The following is a 15,398-nucleotide window of genomic DNA, read 5'->3' on the forward strand; positions in this document are numbered from 1 at the left end:
CATACCCCTGGTAGTAGGAGGGTGTCCTTCCCGGGCCAGTAGAGGCCAGGCCTCAGTTGAGCACTTGGCACAGATCATTCCTTCTGAGGCCCGAACTGGCCTGCCTCAACCCTGGAGCACAGACCACCTCCCCGAGGTTCGGTTAGGTCTCCCGTCCACCTGGGGACGGGGGTCACCACCCTGGGCCCGCCTCCCTTAGACCCCGAGCCCTGCCTCGTCTCTCCAGGCTGGACCGCGGTCTCCGCCGCCCAAGGCCCGGGTCAGCTCCCTCCGCCCTGTGCTATGGGGCACGGATCCCCTTCCCCCACGCCTGACGGCCCGAACCCAGGTGAGCAAGAGCCGATGGGGGAGACCCGGAGCGACGCGCCCGCCCACCAGTCCCGGGCCCGGCCCGAGCGCGCTCCTCACCGGGTCCCAGCGCCTCCATGGCGGCGGCGGGGGCCGCCTCGCCCCGGTCCCCGGCGCCTCCCGCTCCGGGCCCCGCCGCCGCCGCCGCCGCCGCCGCGTAACGCTTGATCTCCGGAATATTGGCGCTGCGGGGGGGCGCCGCGGAGACGCGGGCGCTGGGCAGGGGGCGGCGGCGGCGCCCGGCCCGGGGACAGGGACGCGGCTCCCGCGGCTCTTCCGGCCTCAGCGACAACAAAAACAATCCCCGCCGCCGCCGCCGCCGCCGCCAGCGGGAGCGGGAGCGGGAGCCAGCGCGCGCGCCCGCCGGGCGGGGAGGAGGCGCGGGGCGCGCCCGACCCAGGGTCCCGGCTCGAGGAGGGGGCGTGCGCGGCCCCGGGCGCCCGGTGCACGGAGCCCGGCGGGGGGCGGGACGGGGTGGGGCGGGGGCGCGCGCGCGCCCGGAGGGGGCAGTGCCCCGAGGACGTGTCGGGGGCGCGCGCGCCCGTTCGCGCTGCCCAGCCGCCCAGGACCGCCGACCCGGCAAAAGGCGGGCGGGGCGGTGATTCGTGCGGTGGTCCCAGAGCCTCCCGGCAAACCGTACCCCGCAAAAGATCGGGATTCCAGACCCCGCTGATCCACAGACACAGTTCACCACTTCTGGCGGTGGAAAGTGCCCTGTGATTCACATCAGGCACCTCTCCTCCTTCCTCCCACCTCAGACCCCTTCTTTCTCCTCTGTCTCCTCTTTCTCTCCTGTCCTGGGACAGAGGACACCAGGGTCACCACAGACGGAACACTTTTCCTCCATTGCTTCATCCAGATCGCACACCCAGTTGCCTTTCCCTCCCCATGCAGCCTGAAAGCACCCCGGGAATGGACCATGATGCATGATGCATTCTCTTGCTAGTCACACCACAACCACCTCTGGTCAGCAAGTCACCAAGCACTTCAGAAGGGCAAGTCTTGCTTTCTCACATGACTTCCTCTTAGCCGCCAAGAGCCAAGGGAGCAACAGCCACTCCAAGGCAGCATGGCCCGCCCAGTGGGAACTTCTGAGTTGGAGAGCACAGCACTACAGCCCAAGAAGCAGTTTCTAGTCAGCAAAACGAGGGAGCCTTCTGCCCACCAGTTAAAAGGGTACAATGCGTATGTCTTGTTTGCTAGGGCTGCCATCACAAAGTACCACAGACTGAGTGGCCTAAACAACAGAAATTAATTTTCTGGCAGTTCTGGAGGCTGGACGTCCAAGTCCAAGGACGGGTTTCTTCTGAGATCTCTCTTTTTTGCTTGTAGATGGCCGTCTTCCCACTGTGTCTTCACGTGATCTTCCCTCTGTACATGTCTGTGTCAAAATGTCCTCTTCCTGTAAGGACACCCATCATGCTGGATTAGGGCCCAACTTACAGACTTTGTTTTAACGTAATTACCCCTTTAAAGACTCTATCTCCAAATACAGTCACATTCTGAGATAGTGGGGTAAGGATTTCAGTATATGAATTTCATATGTTCAGCCTGTAACATGTATAATGAGATATTCATTTGAGCATCAAAGCCAGAGAGCCAGGTAATTTTTGCATGTAATGATAAAAAATGTTAGGGGCATACCATGGCCAGGCATTGTATTATGGGCTTCACATGTCATTTAATCTTCACAGTGACTATAAGGTAGATATTGTTAAGGAAACCAAAGTTCAGGGAAGCTGAGGAAGTCAGGCTCTGCGTTATATGATACCACAGTGAAGGATGGAAAAATTGGAGTTCTAAATCCTGCATTCTAGTTCTGGCTGCTTCCATCCCTGACTGGCGATGGAAGTGGGACTTTTAATTGAGTGACTAGATTCTATAGTGACGGATACTACATTCGAAGTTCTTTCCATAGCACCATACTTCTCTGTTAAATCAGATATTAACTGGAAATAGTAAGAGGGGACAGCAAGTTTGAAGAGGAGGAAGTAGTCATTAAATGAACAGACAGGTTTACAGCTAAGAGTATAAGAAAAAACAACTAGAGATCAAGCTTTGAGTTAAACCTAGTAGCCACCTCCCTTCTTCTCTACTCCAGGCTAAATTCCTCCCATAGTTTAAACAGTGCTGGTGGCTTCCAGCCTGAGTTGAGGCTGATTTTCAGTCTCCCACTTCCTAACAGATTTCCCCCATGTCCTATTTGGTACCCTGAGCAAGGATGATAGCTTGTTTCCTGTACCAAAAATAGCCTCAGAAACCTGCGTATGAAATGTATTTACCTTGTTTCAGTCAGGACTGCAATGCCTCAATCCCCTGTCTCTCACTCTGTTATTCTTGACCACTCTGATCATCTACATTCTCCTTCCCAAACCCACTCTAGCACCCACTGGCCCCTTCCCAAAGACCCTTCTAAGCCCTCCCAAACCAAAGTTCTATAGTCAGTAAAGTCCCCTAAGCCTTGGCCTGTTCAGCAAGCCCTCCCTCCACTTCCTGCTGTGGCTGAGTAGAAGCCATGCCCCAGAATACCACTTCCCCCTCAGCTCTCTCTGATGGTGGCTGCTCATTTTCCTACACCGCCCATATCTACAGGACAGGGTGGGGGCTGGGTAGAGAATCAGCAATATGTTTGCCCCCATTGTCCCAAACCTTGAATTCTCATTCTCATATTAAAACCACTTGCCATCTGGCCAGACCACTATAGGGCCTCCCTTGGTGGTATAATTAACTCAGCCCCCGGTCTTCTATCTCAGTCCAGGCTTAGCTCCCAATGCATTATAAATCCTTGAAGGCAGGGCTCATGCCTTATTTGGGTATTCAGGTTTGTGTGTCTGTTGCCTAACACATTATATGGCACCAAATGCCTACTCAGGGAAATTTATGGAATGAATGAATGAATGAATGAATGAATGAGCAAGTAATGTGTAAATAGTGGGAGCTAGAAATGGTCCAACGGAGGGGCCTAGGTGAAAAACTCTGGGTGAACTTCCAGCTTCTCCAGAGCACAGACTTTCAAATCAGATGATCCTGGGTTCAAATCTCAGTTCTATAGCATACTAGCTCCAAGTACCTGGGACAAGTCCCTTCACCTACTGCTAAAGGAGTCAGTAAGGAGGAAGTCAAGTCATATATGCACATGTTCCTGTGTGCTTGGCCCAATATATGTGCCCAATAGTCACTAATTTTCATCCCTTCCCTCCTTTCCCCGGGCTAAGAGCTGCTCCCCTGCCACTCTCTTGCTGTCCTTTGAGAGACAGTGAACCCAAGATCTCAGCCCAGTCCAAGAGAGGGGAGAGGACTGTCAGGGACTGAGCATGTTTTCACATCCTGTGCCTGAGCCACCTGAGGACAGGAATTTGGCTCACCCATCTGGGGGTGAGAGCCAGAACATGCTCAGTCAAGGTTTATGAATGAAACTAAACCTCTCAAATATGTCAATGCTCCCCTGAGACCAGAAGGAGCCAGAGGGAGACTTCCTATCAGACACTGTGCCAGAAGGCTGGGTTCCAGCCAGCAGCCCTATTTGTGACACTCCAACCCTTGTCTGGGCCACTGGCCTCTGTTGATGTTTTGACTCCTCAGCCTCTCCTCATACTAACGTTGCACAAGTCTGGAGCTTAGAAGTTGGGGAGGAACTTCTTTGCAGTTGATCAGTTGGGCCAAGGGCTTTCATTCTTCTTTAGCTGGGGAACCCCTTATTCAAACAAAAATCTTAAGTGGGAGCTGAAGTGGAGCCACTTGGCTGAGGAGGACAGGGACCTGCACTGGACACTACTGAACCAGACTAGCTTGCCAAGAGACACCACCTGGCATCCAAATGGAATTTCTGCCCACCTGCTCCTACTCTACTGGCAGCCTCATTCTTTTGTATTTTTTTAATTGAGATAAAATTCACATATGATAAAATTCGCCATTTTAATGTGTAAATTCAGTGGTTTTTAATGTATTCACAACATTGTGCAATCATCACCACTATCCAATTCCAGCACACTTTCATCATCCAAAAAGAAACCCTATACCCCAGCCCCTGGCAACCACTAATTTACTTTCTGTCTCTATGGATTTGCCTATTCTGGACATTTCATATAAATGGAATAATACAGTATGTGCTCTTATGTATCTAGTTTCTTTCACTTACCATAATGTTTTCAAGGTTTACCCATATTGTAGCATGCATCAATACTTCATTGTTTTGTTTTGTTTTTAAGTAGGCTCCATGCTCAAGATGGGGCCCAATGTGGGGCTTGAACTCATGACCCTGAGATCAAGACCTGAGCTGAGATCAAGAGTTGGATGCTTAATTGATTGAGCCACCCAGGCACCCCACTACTCCATTGCTTTTAATGCTGAATAATACTCCATTGTATGTATACACTGTATTTTGTTGATCCATTAATCAGTTGAAGGACATTTGGATTGTCTCCATTTTTGGCTATAATAATGCTGTTATGAACACCCATGTGCAAATTTTTGTGTGGATACATATAAGTTTTGTGTGGATATATAACTTTTCACTTCTGGGTATATACCTAGGAGGAGAATTGCTAGGTTATATGATAACTCTATGTTTAACTTTTTGAAGAAATGTTTTCCACAGTGGCTACACTATTTTATATTCCCATCAGCAATGTGTGAGGGCTCTAATTTCTCCACATTCTTGCCAATATTTTTTATTTTCAGATTTTAAAAAATTATACCTATCCTCTTGGGTATGAGGTGGTATCTCATTGTGTATTTGGTTTACATTTCCCTAAGGACAGATGGTGTTGAGCATCTATTTATGTACTTGTTGTCTATTTGTATAACTTCTTTGGAGAAATGCTGATTCAAATCTTCTGTTCTTTTTATTTTTTTAAAAGATTTATTTATTTATTTGAGGTGAGGAGGGGCAGAGGGAGAGAAATCCTCAAGCAGATTCCCCACTGAGTGTGGAGACTGACCTGGGGCTCAATCCCAGGACTCTGAGATCATGACCAGAGTCAAAATCAAGAATTGGACATTCAACCGACTGAGCCACCCAGGTGCCCCTGAAGCACAAAAGTTTTTAATTTCAACAATCTAATTTTTCTCTGATTGCTTGTGGGTTTTTGCTATCATATCTAAGAAACCTAATCCAAAGTCATGAAGATTTATTCCTATCTTGTCTTTTAAGCATTTTATAGTTTTAGCTCTTACATTTAGGTCTTTGATCTATTTGGAATTTACTTTTGTATATGATGGGAGGTAGGGTTCAAATTTATTCTTTTGCATGTACATACAGTTGTCCAAGCACCATTTGTTTAAGACTTCTTTCCCCCATGGCCTACAGCCCTTGTCAAAATCAATCAACTGCAAATGTAAGGGTTTATTTTTGGACTCTCAATTCTATCAATCTTTGTCTTTTTTTATGCTAGTATCAATCACACTGTCTCAATTACTATAGCTTTGTAGCTTGGAAATCAGGAAGTGTCAGTCCTCCAACTTTGTTCTTCTTTTTCAAGACTGTTTTGGCTATTCTGGGTCTCTTGCATGTCCAGATGAAAGTTAGAATCAGCTTGTCTGCGTCTGCAAAAAAAAAAAAAGGGCAGTTGGAATTTTGATAAGCATTATATTCAATCTGCAGATTAATTTGAGGATTATTGCTATTTTGACAGTATTAAATATCACAATCTATAAACACAGGATATGTTTTCATTTCTTTAGTTCTTCTTTAATTTTTTTCAATAATGTTTTGTAGTTTTCAGAGTGCAAATTTTATACTTCTTTGGCTAAATTTATTCCTGAGTATTTTATTCTTTTTGGTGCTATTATAAGTGGAATTGTCTTCTTAATTTCATTTTTGGATTGTTCATTGCTAATATATAGAAATACAATTGATTTTTTTATGTTAATCTTGCATCCACAATCTTACTGAATAAGTTTATTACCTCTAGCAGTTAATTTGTGTGTGTGTGGATTTTTTTAGCATCTTCTATATATAAGATCATGTTATCTGCAAATAGAGATAGTTTTAACTTTCTCTTTTCCAATACAGATGCTTTTTCTTTTATATTCTTACTTAATTGCCCTAAACCTCCAGTACCATGTTGAATAGAAGTGACTCTCTCTCTCTCTCTTTTTTTTTTTTTTAAGAAGTAGCCCTTTTAACAAACTAATGGTTACCAGAGGGGAGGAGGGACAGGGATGGAGGAAATGGTGATGGGATTAAAGAGTGCACTTGCTGTAGTAAGTACCACGTGTTGTATGGAAGTGTGGAATCACAGTATTGTACACCTAAAGCTAATATTATACCATATGTTAACTAACTGGAATTTTAATAAAAACTTAAGAAAAAAAACGGGTTTTTTTTTTTTGGTGGAGTCAAGATGGAGGAATATATGCGAGAGCCTTGCCCTTGCGAACTGTGGATGATTGTGGTGGGGCCTTTACCATGGATACCATAGATGGTGGTATCTTTCAAGCACTCAAAGATTTTTACAATTCTCCAGTGGGAGTAAACCACAGACTACAAGGGAGTTTCACAGCTATTAAAACCAGGGCTCCGCGGTTGGGAGATAGCTTTGCAGTTTGTGAAGGTTTATTTTTCATGACTGACTGCACTGTGGTTCAAGTCAGAGCGAAAGAAGATCCCTCAAACTCCTTCACAACTGTTGCCTTAACAGGAGCCATACTGACAGCAAGAAATGGACCAGTGGCCATGGTTGGGTCAGCAGCGATAGGTGGCATTCTAGCTTTAATTATAGGACCTGGTATCTCATTGACAAGATTTGCCTCTGCACGATTTCCCAATGGTCCTCAGTTTGCTGAAGACCCCTCTCAGTTGCCTTCAGCCCAGTTACCATCCTCACCTTTTGGAGACTATTGGCAATATCAATAGGACTTCTTTCCCAGGATTTCTTTAACAGAATGAGCTGTAGTTCAAGAAGGGATTTCAGAAGGTAAGTTATGGTCTGTTTTTAAAACCATAGGTGGGACAACTATGGCCACACAGGCTTTGAAGAGACACTTAGCTCCTTTTTCTATTTAAAGGAACATGGTGGGGGGCAGATGTTAAAAGATAATACATTTATTTATTCACACTTGGATTGCATTTGTGATAAAAATAAATGTTTAATATCTGTAAAAGAAAAATAATAAATGTTTAGAAGATGAAGGACCAGAGGGCAAACAACAATGAAACATGACCATCATTTCCTTGGGGACTTCTCTGACTGGTTTTGTTGTCCTGTCAGTCAAACAATAAAAGAACTCCTGGAACTTAAAAAAAAAAGTGGCCCTCATTTGTATTTTGCAAGCAGGCAGCTTTCTACATATCCATGATCTAGGGCCAGGAATAGAGAGACTTGGCAATTATATTTGATTTTGCCATCTTTACGAGATGGTGTAACTACTAAGGAGGGCAGTGCATGAGGCTTTGACAAACAAATCAATTAATATGTTTGCTTTTACTTCCAGCCTTTGTTTCTACTACACTTTTTAACTGGGACAATTGATTTTTTTCTTTCTTCTTCAAGATGAAATAAAGGGAATGAACTAGGGAATGAGATAAATCTAATTTGAATTTCAAATCTATAGTGTAATTCTCAAATTTCAATTCTATAGGCCATGTGACATTGAGTAATTCTCCTCATCTCTCTGAACCTCAGCTTTTTCATCTGTGAAATGGAGATGACACTGTTTCTTAGAGTTATTGAGATGATCAAAGAAGATGATGAATGAAAAGCACCTAACACTGTGCCTGGCACTTTAAGGGCTCAAAAAATGCCGAATCCCTTTGACTTCCGCCCTAGCCCAGAACAAGGTTTCTTCATCTATAGGTTGGGGGGGAAATAACTGATTTTAGAAAGACCTTTCTAATACCCAGACTTATCCAAAGGGAAGGGTTCTCAGGAAGTAGTGAGCTCCAGGCTCTGAGGGTATTGAAGCAAGTTTGAAATGATGAAAAAGGTAAGGTCAGATGACTTTTGTGGTTCTTTAGAGTCTATTAAGTTAATATGAAAATATTCATTGACTTATATGTTACTGAATTTTTTCAGCAACTATTTATTGAATATTTGTCATGTGCCAAACCCTGGGTTAGGTAATGGGGATCCAAGGGTGAGCCAGAGAAGTGGGGTTCCTCTCCTCATGCAGTTCAGTCTTGAAATGAGACTAATAATAAACAGAAAATAAACCAAAAGAATAAGATAAGACCAAGTTTTCCAATCATAGAGAACTGTAAAACTCCAGTGCTAGGGGAAAATAGTATATAGAATTCATGGTTTTTTCCCCATGATTCTTTAGTCTTTGAATTTTAATTTTTTTCTCTTTCCTTTTTTTAAAATATTTTATTTACTTATTGGACAGAGATAGACACGAGAGAGGTAACACAAGCAGGGGGGAGTGGGAGAGGGAGAAGCAGGCTTCCTGCTAAGCAGGGAGCCTGATGCAGGCTCGATCCCAGGACCCTGGGATCGTGACCTGAGCCACCCAGGCACCCCTTTTCTCTTTCCTTTTTCAACCATTTTCTTATTTTATCAACTCTTTTTAAAAAATCTTTTTTAATTTTCGGGGCACCTGGGTGGCTCAGTTGGTTAAGTGACTGCCTTCGGCTCAGGTCATGATCCTGGAGTCCCTGGATCAAGTCCTGCATCGGGCTCCCTGCTCGGCGGGGAGTCTGCTTCTCCCTCTGACCCTTCTCCCTCTCCTGCTTTCTGTCTCTCATTCTCTCTCTCTCAAATAAATAAATAAAATCTTAAAAAAAAACTTTTTTAATTTTCATTTTTACAGTTAAGTTCTATCCTTTTGTTGTATTTAATTTTATATATATATAAAATTTTTTCTTTCTCTACAATTTTGGGATGCAGTTTCTTTTAACAAACCAAAATACATCCAGAATCTAGTGTTTGGCTCTGTATTCTTCACTTGTCTGATCATATGCTCTCTTTTTTGTCTTCTTCTTCTTCTTTTTTTTTTTTTTTGGTTGAAGTTTTAAAACTTTCATCTTTACAGTTATATTCTATCCTTTCAATGTATTTAATTTTATTTATATAAGTTTTTCTTTCTTTACAATTTTGAGATGTAATTTCCTCTAACAAACAAACCAAAATACACTCAGAATATATGTATTGCTCTGTTCTGTTCACCTGTCTGTTTATATTCCTTCTTTTTTTTTGTCTTTTAATTTTCATTTTTACAGTTATTCTATCCTTTCATTGTATTTAATTTTATTTTTGTACATATACAAGTTTTTCTTTCTTTACAATTTTGGGATCTAGTTTTCTAACAGACCAAAATACACACAGGATCCAGTGTATTGCTCTGTTCTGTTCAACCTGTCTGATTATATTCTCTCTCTCTTTTTTTTTAATAGATTTTTATTAATTTATTTGACAGAGAGAGACACAGCGAGAGAGGGAACAGAAGCAGGGGGAGTGGGAGAGGGAGAAGCAGGCTTCCCACAGAACAGGGAGCCCAATGCGGGCCTCAATCCCAGGATCCTGGGATTATGACCTGAGCCGAAGGACAGACGCCCAATGACTGAGCCACCCAGGCACCCCAATTTCTCTCTCTTTTTTTTAAAAAAAGATTTTATTTATTCATCTAAGAGAGAGACAGCATGAGCAGGGGGAGAGGCAGAGGGAGAAGCAAGCAGACTCCCTGCTGACTTGGAAGCCTGATGACATGATGTGGGGCTCGATCCCAAGACCTGGAGATCATGACCTGAGCCAAAGGCAGATGCCCAACCATCTGAGCCACCCAGACACCCCTATATTCTTTCTTTTTTAAATTTTATTTATTTTTTTTCAGTTTCAGGTCTCTTCTGATTTGTTTGGTGTGTATTTCTCTGGGGTTGTTGTTGCCATTTTAACATTTTGTTCTCTTGTTCATCTATTCTTCTCTTGTCAGAACGATAAGACAGAAAAATTCACCTCAAAAAAGAGAACAAGAGGCAGTACTGACTGCCAGAGACCTAATCAATATGGATATAAGTAAGATGTTGGAACTAGAGTTCAGAATAATGATTATAAAGATACTAGCTGGGCTTGAAAAAAAGCATAGAAGACACTAGAGAATCCCTTTCTGAGGAAATAAAAGAACTAAAATCTAATCAAAATCAAGTTGAAATAAAAAAGGCTATTAATGAGATGCAATAAAAAATGGAGGCTCTAAATGCTAGGATAAATGAAGCAGAAGAGAGACTTAGTGATATGGAAGATAAATTGATAGAAAATATAAAAGCTGAGAAAAAGAGAGATAAACAACTACTGGATCACCAGGGGAGAATTCGAGGGATAAGTGATACCATAAAGTGAAACAATATTAGAATAATTGGGATCCCAGAAGAAGAAGTGAGAGAGAGAGAGAAAGAGAGAGGCAGAAGGTATATTGGAGCAAATTATAGCAGAGAACTTTCCTAATCTGGAGAAACAGGAATTCAAGTCCAGGAGGCACAGAGAACTCCCCTCAAAATCAGTAAAAATGGGGTCAACACCCTAACATATAATAGTGAAACTTGCAAATCTCAGAGACAAAGAGAAAATCCTGAAAGCTGCTTGGGACAAGAGATCCGTAACCTACAAGGGTAGAAGCATTAGGCTGGCAGAGACCTATTCACAGAGACATGGCAGGGCAGAAAGGACTGGCATGATATATTCAAGGTGCTAAATGAGACAAATATGCAGCCAAGAATACCTTATCCAGCTAGGATGTCATTCAAAATTGAAGGAGAGATAAAAGGCTTCCAGGACAGAAACTAAAAAAATTTGTGATCCCTAAATCAGCCCTGCAAGAAATATTAAAAGGGATCCTTTAAGCAAAGAGAGAGCCCAGAAGTAACATAGACCAGAAAGGAAAAGAGACAATACACAGAAACACTGACTTTACAGATAATACAATGGCACAAATTCATATTTTTCAATAGTTACTCTGAATGTCAATGGACTAAATGCCCCAATCAAAAGACACAGGGTATCAGATTGGATAAAAAAGCAAGATCCATCGATATGCTCTTAGCAGGAGATTCATTTTAGGCCCAAAGACACCTCCAGATTTAAAGTGAGAGGGTAGAAAACCATTTATCATGCTAATGGACATCAAAAAAAAAAAAAGTGGTGGGGCAATCCTTATATCAGACCAATTAGATTTTGAACGAGAGACTGTAATAAGAGATGAGGAAGGACACTATATCATAATTAAAGGGTCTATCCAACAAGAAGATCTAACAATTGTAAATATTTATGCCCCTAACATGGGAGCAGCCAATTATATAAACCAATTAATAACAAAATTAAAGACACACACCAATAATGATACAATAATAAGTAGGGGACTTTAACACCCCACTCACTGCAATGGACAGATCATCTAAGCAGAAGATCAACAAGGAAACAAGGGCTTTGAATAACACACTGGACCAGATGGACTTCACAGATATATTCAGAGCATTCCATCCTAAAGCAACAGAATACATATTCTTCTCAAGTGCACATGGAACATTCTCCAGAATAGATCACATGCTGGGTCACAAATCAGGTCTCAACCAGTACCAAAAGATTGGGATCATTCCCTGCATATTTTCGGACCACAATGCTTTGAAACTGGAACTCAATCACAAGAGGAAATTTGGAAAGAACTCAAATACATGAAGGCTAAAGAGCATCCTACTAAAGAATGAATGGGTCAACCAGGAAATTAAAGAATTTTAAAAAATCATGGAAACAAATGAAAATGGAAACACATCTGTTCAAAACCTCTGGGACACATGAGGCGCCTGGGTGGCTCAGATGGTTAAACGTCTGTGTTTGGCTCAGGTCCGGACCTCAGGGTCTCGGTATTGAGCCCTGCATCAGGCTCTGTACTCAGTGGGGATTCTGATTGAGATTCTTTCTCTTCCTCTCCCTCTGCCCCTCCCCCACCTGTGCTTGCTCTCTCTCAAATAAATAAATAAATTTGAAAGAAAGAAAGAAAGAAAGAAAGAAAGAAAGAAAGAAAGAAAGGAAAACTAGATCACTAGAGCTGGATGAGATCAACAAAGGAGTGAGAAGACAAGAGGGCAGAGAATGGAGTCCTGAATCACTTCAACATTTGGAGGTTTGCTTAACAAGAAGCCAGCAAAGGAGACTACGAAGCATCAGCCAATAAAGTAGAAGGAAATGAGGAGAGTGGTATATTATTGAAGCTAATAAAAGAAAGTGTTTCAAGAAGGAAGTGGTTAACCATGTTGAAAACTTCATAGAAGTTGATCAAGATGAGAACAACAGAGAAGTGTATGTGGCAAACTAGAGGTCAATGGTAGCTTTGACAAGTGCAACTTCAGGGAGTGAAGAGGTTAAAAGGTTGGTTGGATCATTATGAAAGGTTAAGAAGCAGAGAAAGCAAATATAGACAACCTTCCCATAAGTTTGAAGACTTATGGAAAGGTTATGAGTAGGAGTAAGTGGAATGGTAGCTGAAGAGACATATGCTGTCAAGGGAGAATTTTGTTTATGTGTGTTTTAAGATGAGAGATCCTTAGGCATGTGATTTTGGTGATAGACATGATCTGGTAGAGAAGGAGAAATTGATGGTACAGCAGAGGGAAGGAATTTGATCCTTGGGAAGACAAAGGAATGTGGGATAAGAGTGTAGACCCAGGCGAAAAAGCAGTGAATATGGATCCTGATGCAGATCAGAAAAGTTGGTAGACTCTCTCTCTCTGTGTCAAAGAAAGAAAGAAAAGTTGGTAGATTAGGTGGGAGGAAGATGAATCTGAATGCTTCTACTTTCTCAATGAATTATAAATTGAAGTCATATGAGAGTAAAGGGGGACGGAGTATGTTGGAGGTTTGAAGGGAGTAGAAAAGGTCATATTGGACAGTGGGGAAACAAAATTATACCAGGGGGAGTATAGCAGCATTACTGGGAAGTATTGAGTCTCATTTAAGGTTTGTAGTCAGAAATTTCAGTTGAGACAGCACAGGTGAGTGATTTTCTCCAGCTATGTCCAGCTGCTCAGGTACAGATGTGGACTACCCAGTGAATTGGGTGTAAGAGGATTTGGAGTTCTGTCAGTGAATGTAATGAAAAGAAAGTGACAAGAGAATTATGAATATTTACAATATTGTGATTGCAGTGATGTACCATGGAATCTAGACTGGAAGAGAAAAAAATGAGAACATGAGGAGAGTGGGATAATTAGTGAAAAGTGATGATGTTGATAGATTAAGGGACTCCATGAGGTTCTGATTCAACACTAGGAGGTGTATTGATTTCATTCCTTACAGTGGCAGAATAAAGGAGAAAAGTCATAAGATTATCCTAATAGATGCTGAAAAACCATTCAGTAAAATCCCACACTCCTGTTAACACACACACACGTACACACACACACACGATTATTAGTAAGCTGGGAATCGAAGGAAATTTTCTTTCTTTTTTTAAAAAGATTTTATTTATTTATTTGACAGAGAGAGACACAGCAAGAGAGGGAACACAAGCAAGGGGAGTGGGAGAGGAAGAAGCAGACTTTCCGCCGAGCAGGGAGCCCAACGTGGGGCTTGGTCCCAGGACCCCTGGATCATGACCTGAGCTGAAGGCAGACACTTAACGACTGAGCCACCCAGGCGCCCCTAGAAGGAAATTTTCTAAATGAGTTAATATATGAAGCAATTTCAACAGTAACTATTACAAATATATAGTAACTTCTGCTATTATTACTCTCTTTCGATAATGTCATAAAAAGTATCTACCAGAAACCAAAGGCAAACATTGTACTTATAGTAGAGGTTCCACATAAGGGGATGCCCACACTATGATCCCTATAAAGGCAATCATCCAAAGTTAAATGTGTAAATATTATATAAAGATACATTCTATCAAATTAAATACTTTATATTAAATGCAGGTGCATCCTATTAAGTTGAACATGTTACTATAATATGCACAAATTGTGCTACTCATGCAAGGAGTAAGTGAGAAAGTATTTGGGCAGGTCTTTAGTCTCCATGAAACTCACCTCAAATAAACTGTTAACATTTTGTTCCCTTGTCAGGATATTTCTAGGGGACAAAGGGAAGTCAGCTGCAGAATATCTTTCATGATGTCTTGCTGTCTGTTGAATGAAGCAACTCTAAGTCAACAATTTGTTTAGATAATGCCTTCATGCTTCTGATAATTGAGAATCTACCCACCAAATTACCTGTTAAAATAAAAATGGCAAACCCCACTAAGTTAAAGTACAAGAAAAGCATGTCAATGATCATCTGTACCAGTCAACAACGCATTGGAGTACTTAACTACTGCTGAGAGACAAGAAAAGATAAGGTATAAATATTGGGAAAAAAGACACAATAAAAGCATTATTTGGAGAAGAAAGATAGAGCCTACAAAATCTAAGTGAACCAACTCAAAAATTATTAGAATGAATGTTAATAAAATAGTTATATATAAAAGTATCATATATAAATCAATAGCTTTCCTATAGACCAGCAATAACTTATTAGAATATGTCACAGAAAAGAATCAATTCACAATTGCTGCAATGTCTATAAAGAACCAAGAAATAAACTTAGCGAGAAATGTGAATGTCCTATATGAATAAAATTATGAAGTTTTACTCTAAGATATAAAAGAATATCCAAATAAATAAAGACATATGGGAGACCACTTATTTTAAAGATGCTATTGCTACTCAAATTGATCTTTTTAAAAATGAAATTTGGCAGGTTGACAAAAAAATGTTAGAATAGCCAAAAATGTTGACCAAATGGGAGGAAGGACTTACCCTATCAGATATCAAAATGTGCTATGAGGCTATAATTATTCAAATATAATATTATTAGCCCAAGAATAGATGAACATAAAAAGAATAAAGTGTCCAAGACCAGATTTTCTTCCCCATCTATCTATCTATTGGAATTTGGTATGAAAAAGATGGCATTTCAAATTAGAGGGGAAAGTAATGTCTGTAACAAATGTTGTTGGGACAACTGGCTATTCATTTGGGGAAAATAATATGCTCCAATCATTGCTCACACCATACACAAACATAAATTCCAGGTTGATTAAAATAGATAAACTTCAAACACAAAGTAATACTAGAAACTATAGAA

At 41.6% G+C, this 15,398-nt stretch overlaps 1 protein-coding gene, 1 long non-coding RNA gene and 1 pseudogene across 3 annotated transcripts in view; 1 reads left to right on the top strand and 2 right to left on the bottom strand.

Moving 5' to 3' along the window:
* The window catches only part of LOC123859800 (protein argonaute-4), a 38,783-nt gene extending 38,013 nt beyond the window's left edge, over window positions 1-770 (bottom strand). The window contains exon 1 of one of the 2 annotated variants that reach the window (XM_064589476.1): window positions 409-770. In XM_064589476.1, the coding sequence (XP_064445546.1) occupies window positions 409-427 (19 nt within the window). In that variant the 5' untranslated portion in view covers window positions 428-770. The remainder of the gene's footprint in view (window positions 1-408) is intronic. The other variant, XM_064589478.1, reaches the window with a different exon arrangement.
* A 4,019-nt stretch (window positions 771-4,789) lies between these two features.
* The window catches only part of LOC135364201 (uncharacterized), a 29,491-nt gene continuing 18,882 nt past the window's right edge, over window positions 4,790-15,398 (bottom strand). The window contains exons 2-3 of the long non-coding RNA XR_010411020.1: window positions 14,303-14,398; window positions 4,790-5,892 (exon numbers count right to left, since the gene is read on the bottom strand). This is a non-coding gene — a long non-coding RNA (uncharacterized LOC135364201). The remainder of the gene's footprint in view (window positions 5,893-14,302; window positions 14,399-15,398) is intronic.
* Window positions 6,693-7,244, top strand: LOC123858403 (mitochondrial import inner membrane translocase subunit Tim17-A-like; annotated as a pseudogene).

Source organism: Mirounga angustirostris, unplaced genomic scaffold (assembly GCF_029215605.1).
Source record: "Mirounga angustirostris isolate CCGP_5_RB_7025 unplaced genomic scaffold, mMirAng1.0.hap1 SCAF_4, whole genome shotgun sequence".
Classification (NCBI taxonomy): Eukaryota; Metazoa; Chordata; class Mammalia; order Carnivora; family Phocidae; genus Mirounga; species Mirounga angustirostris.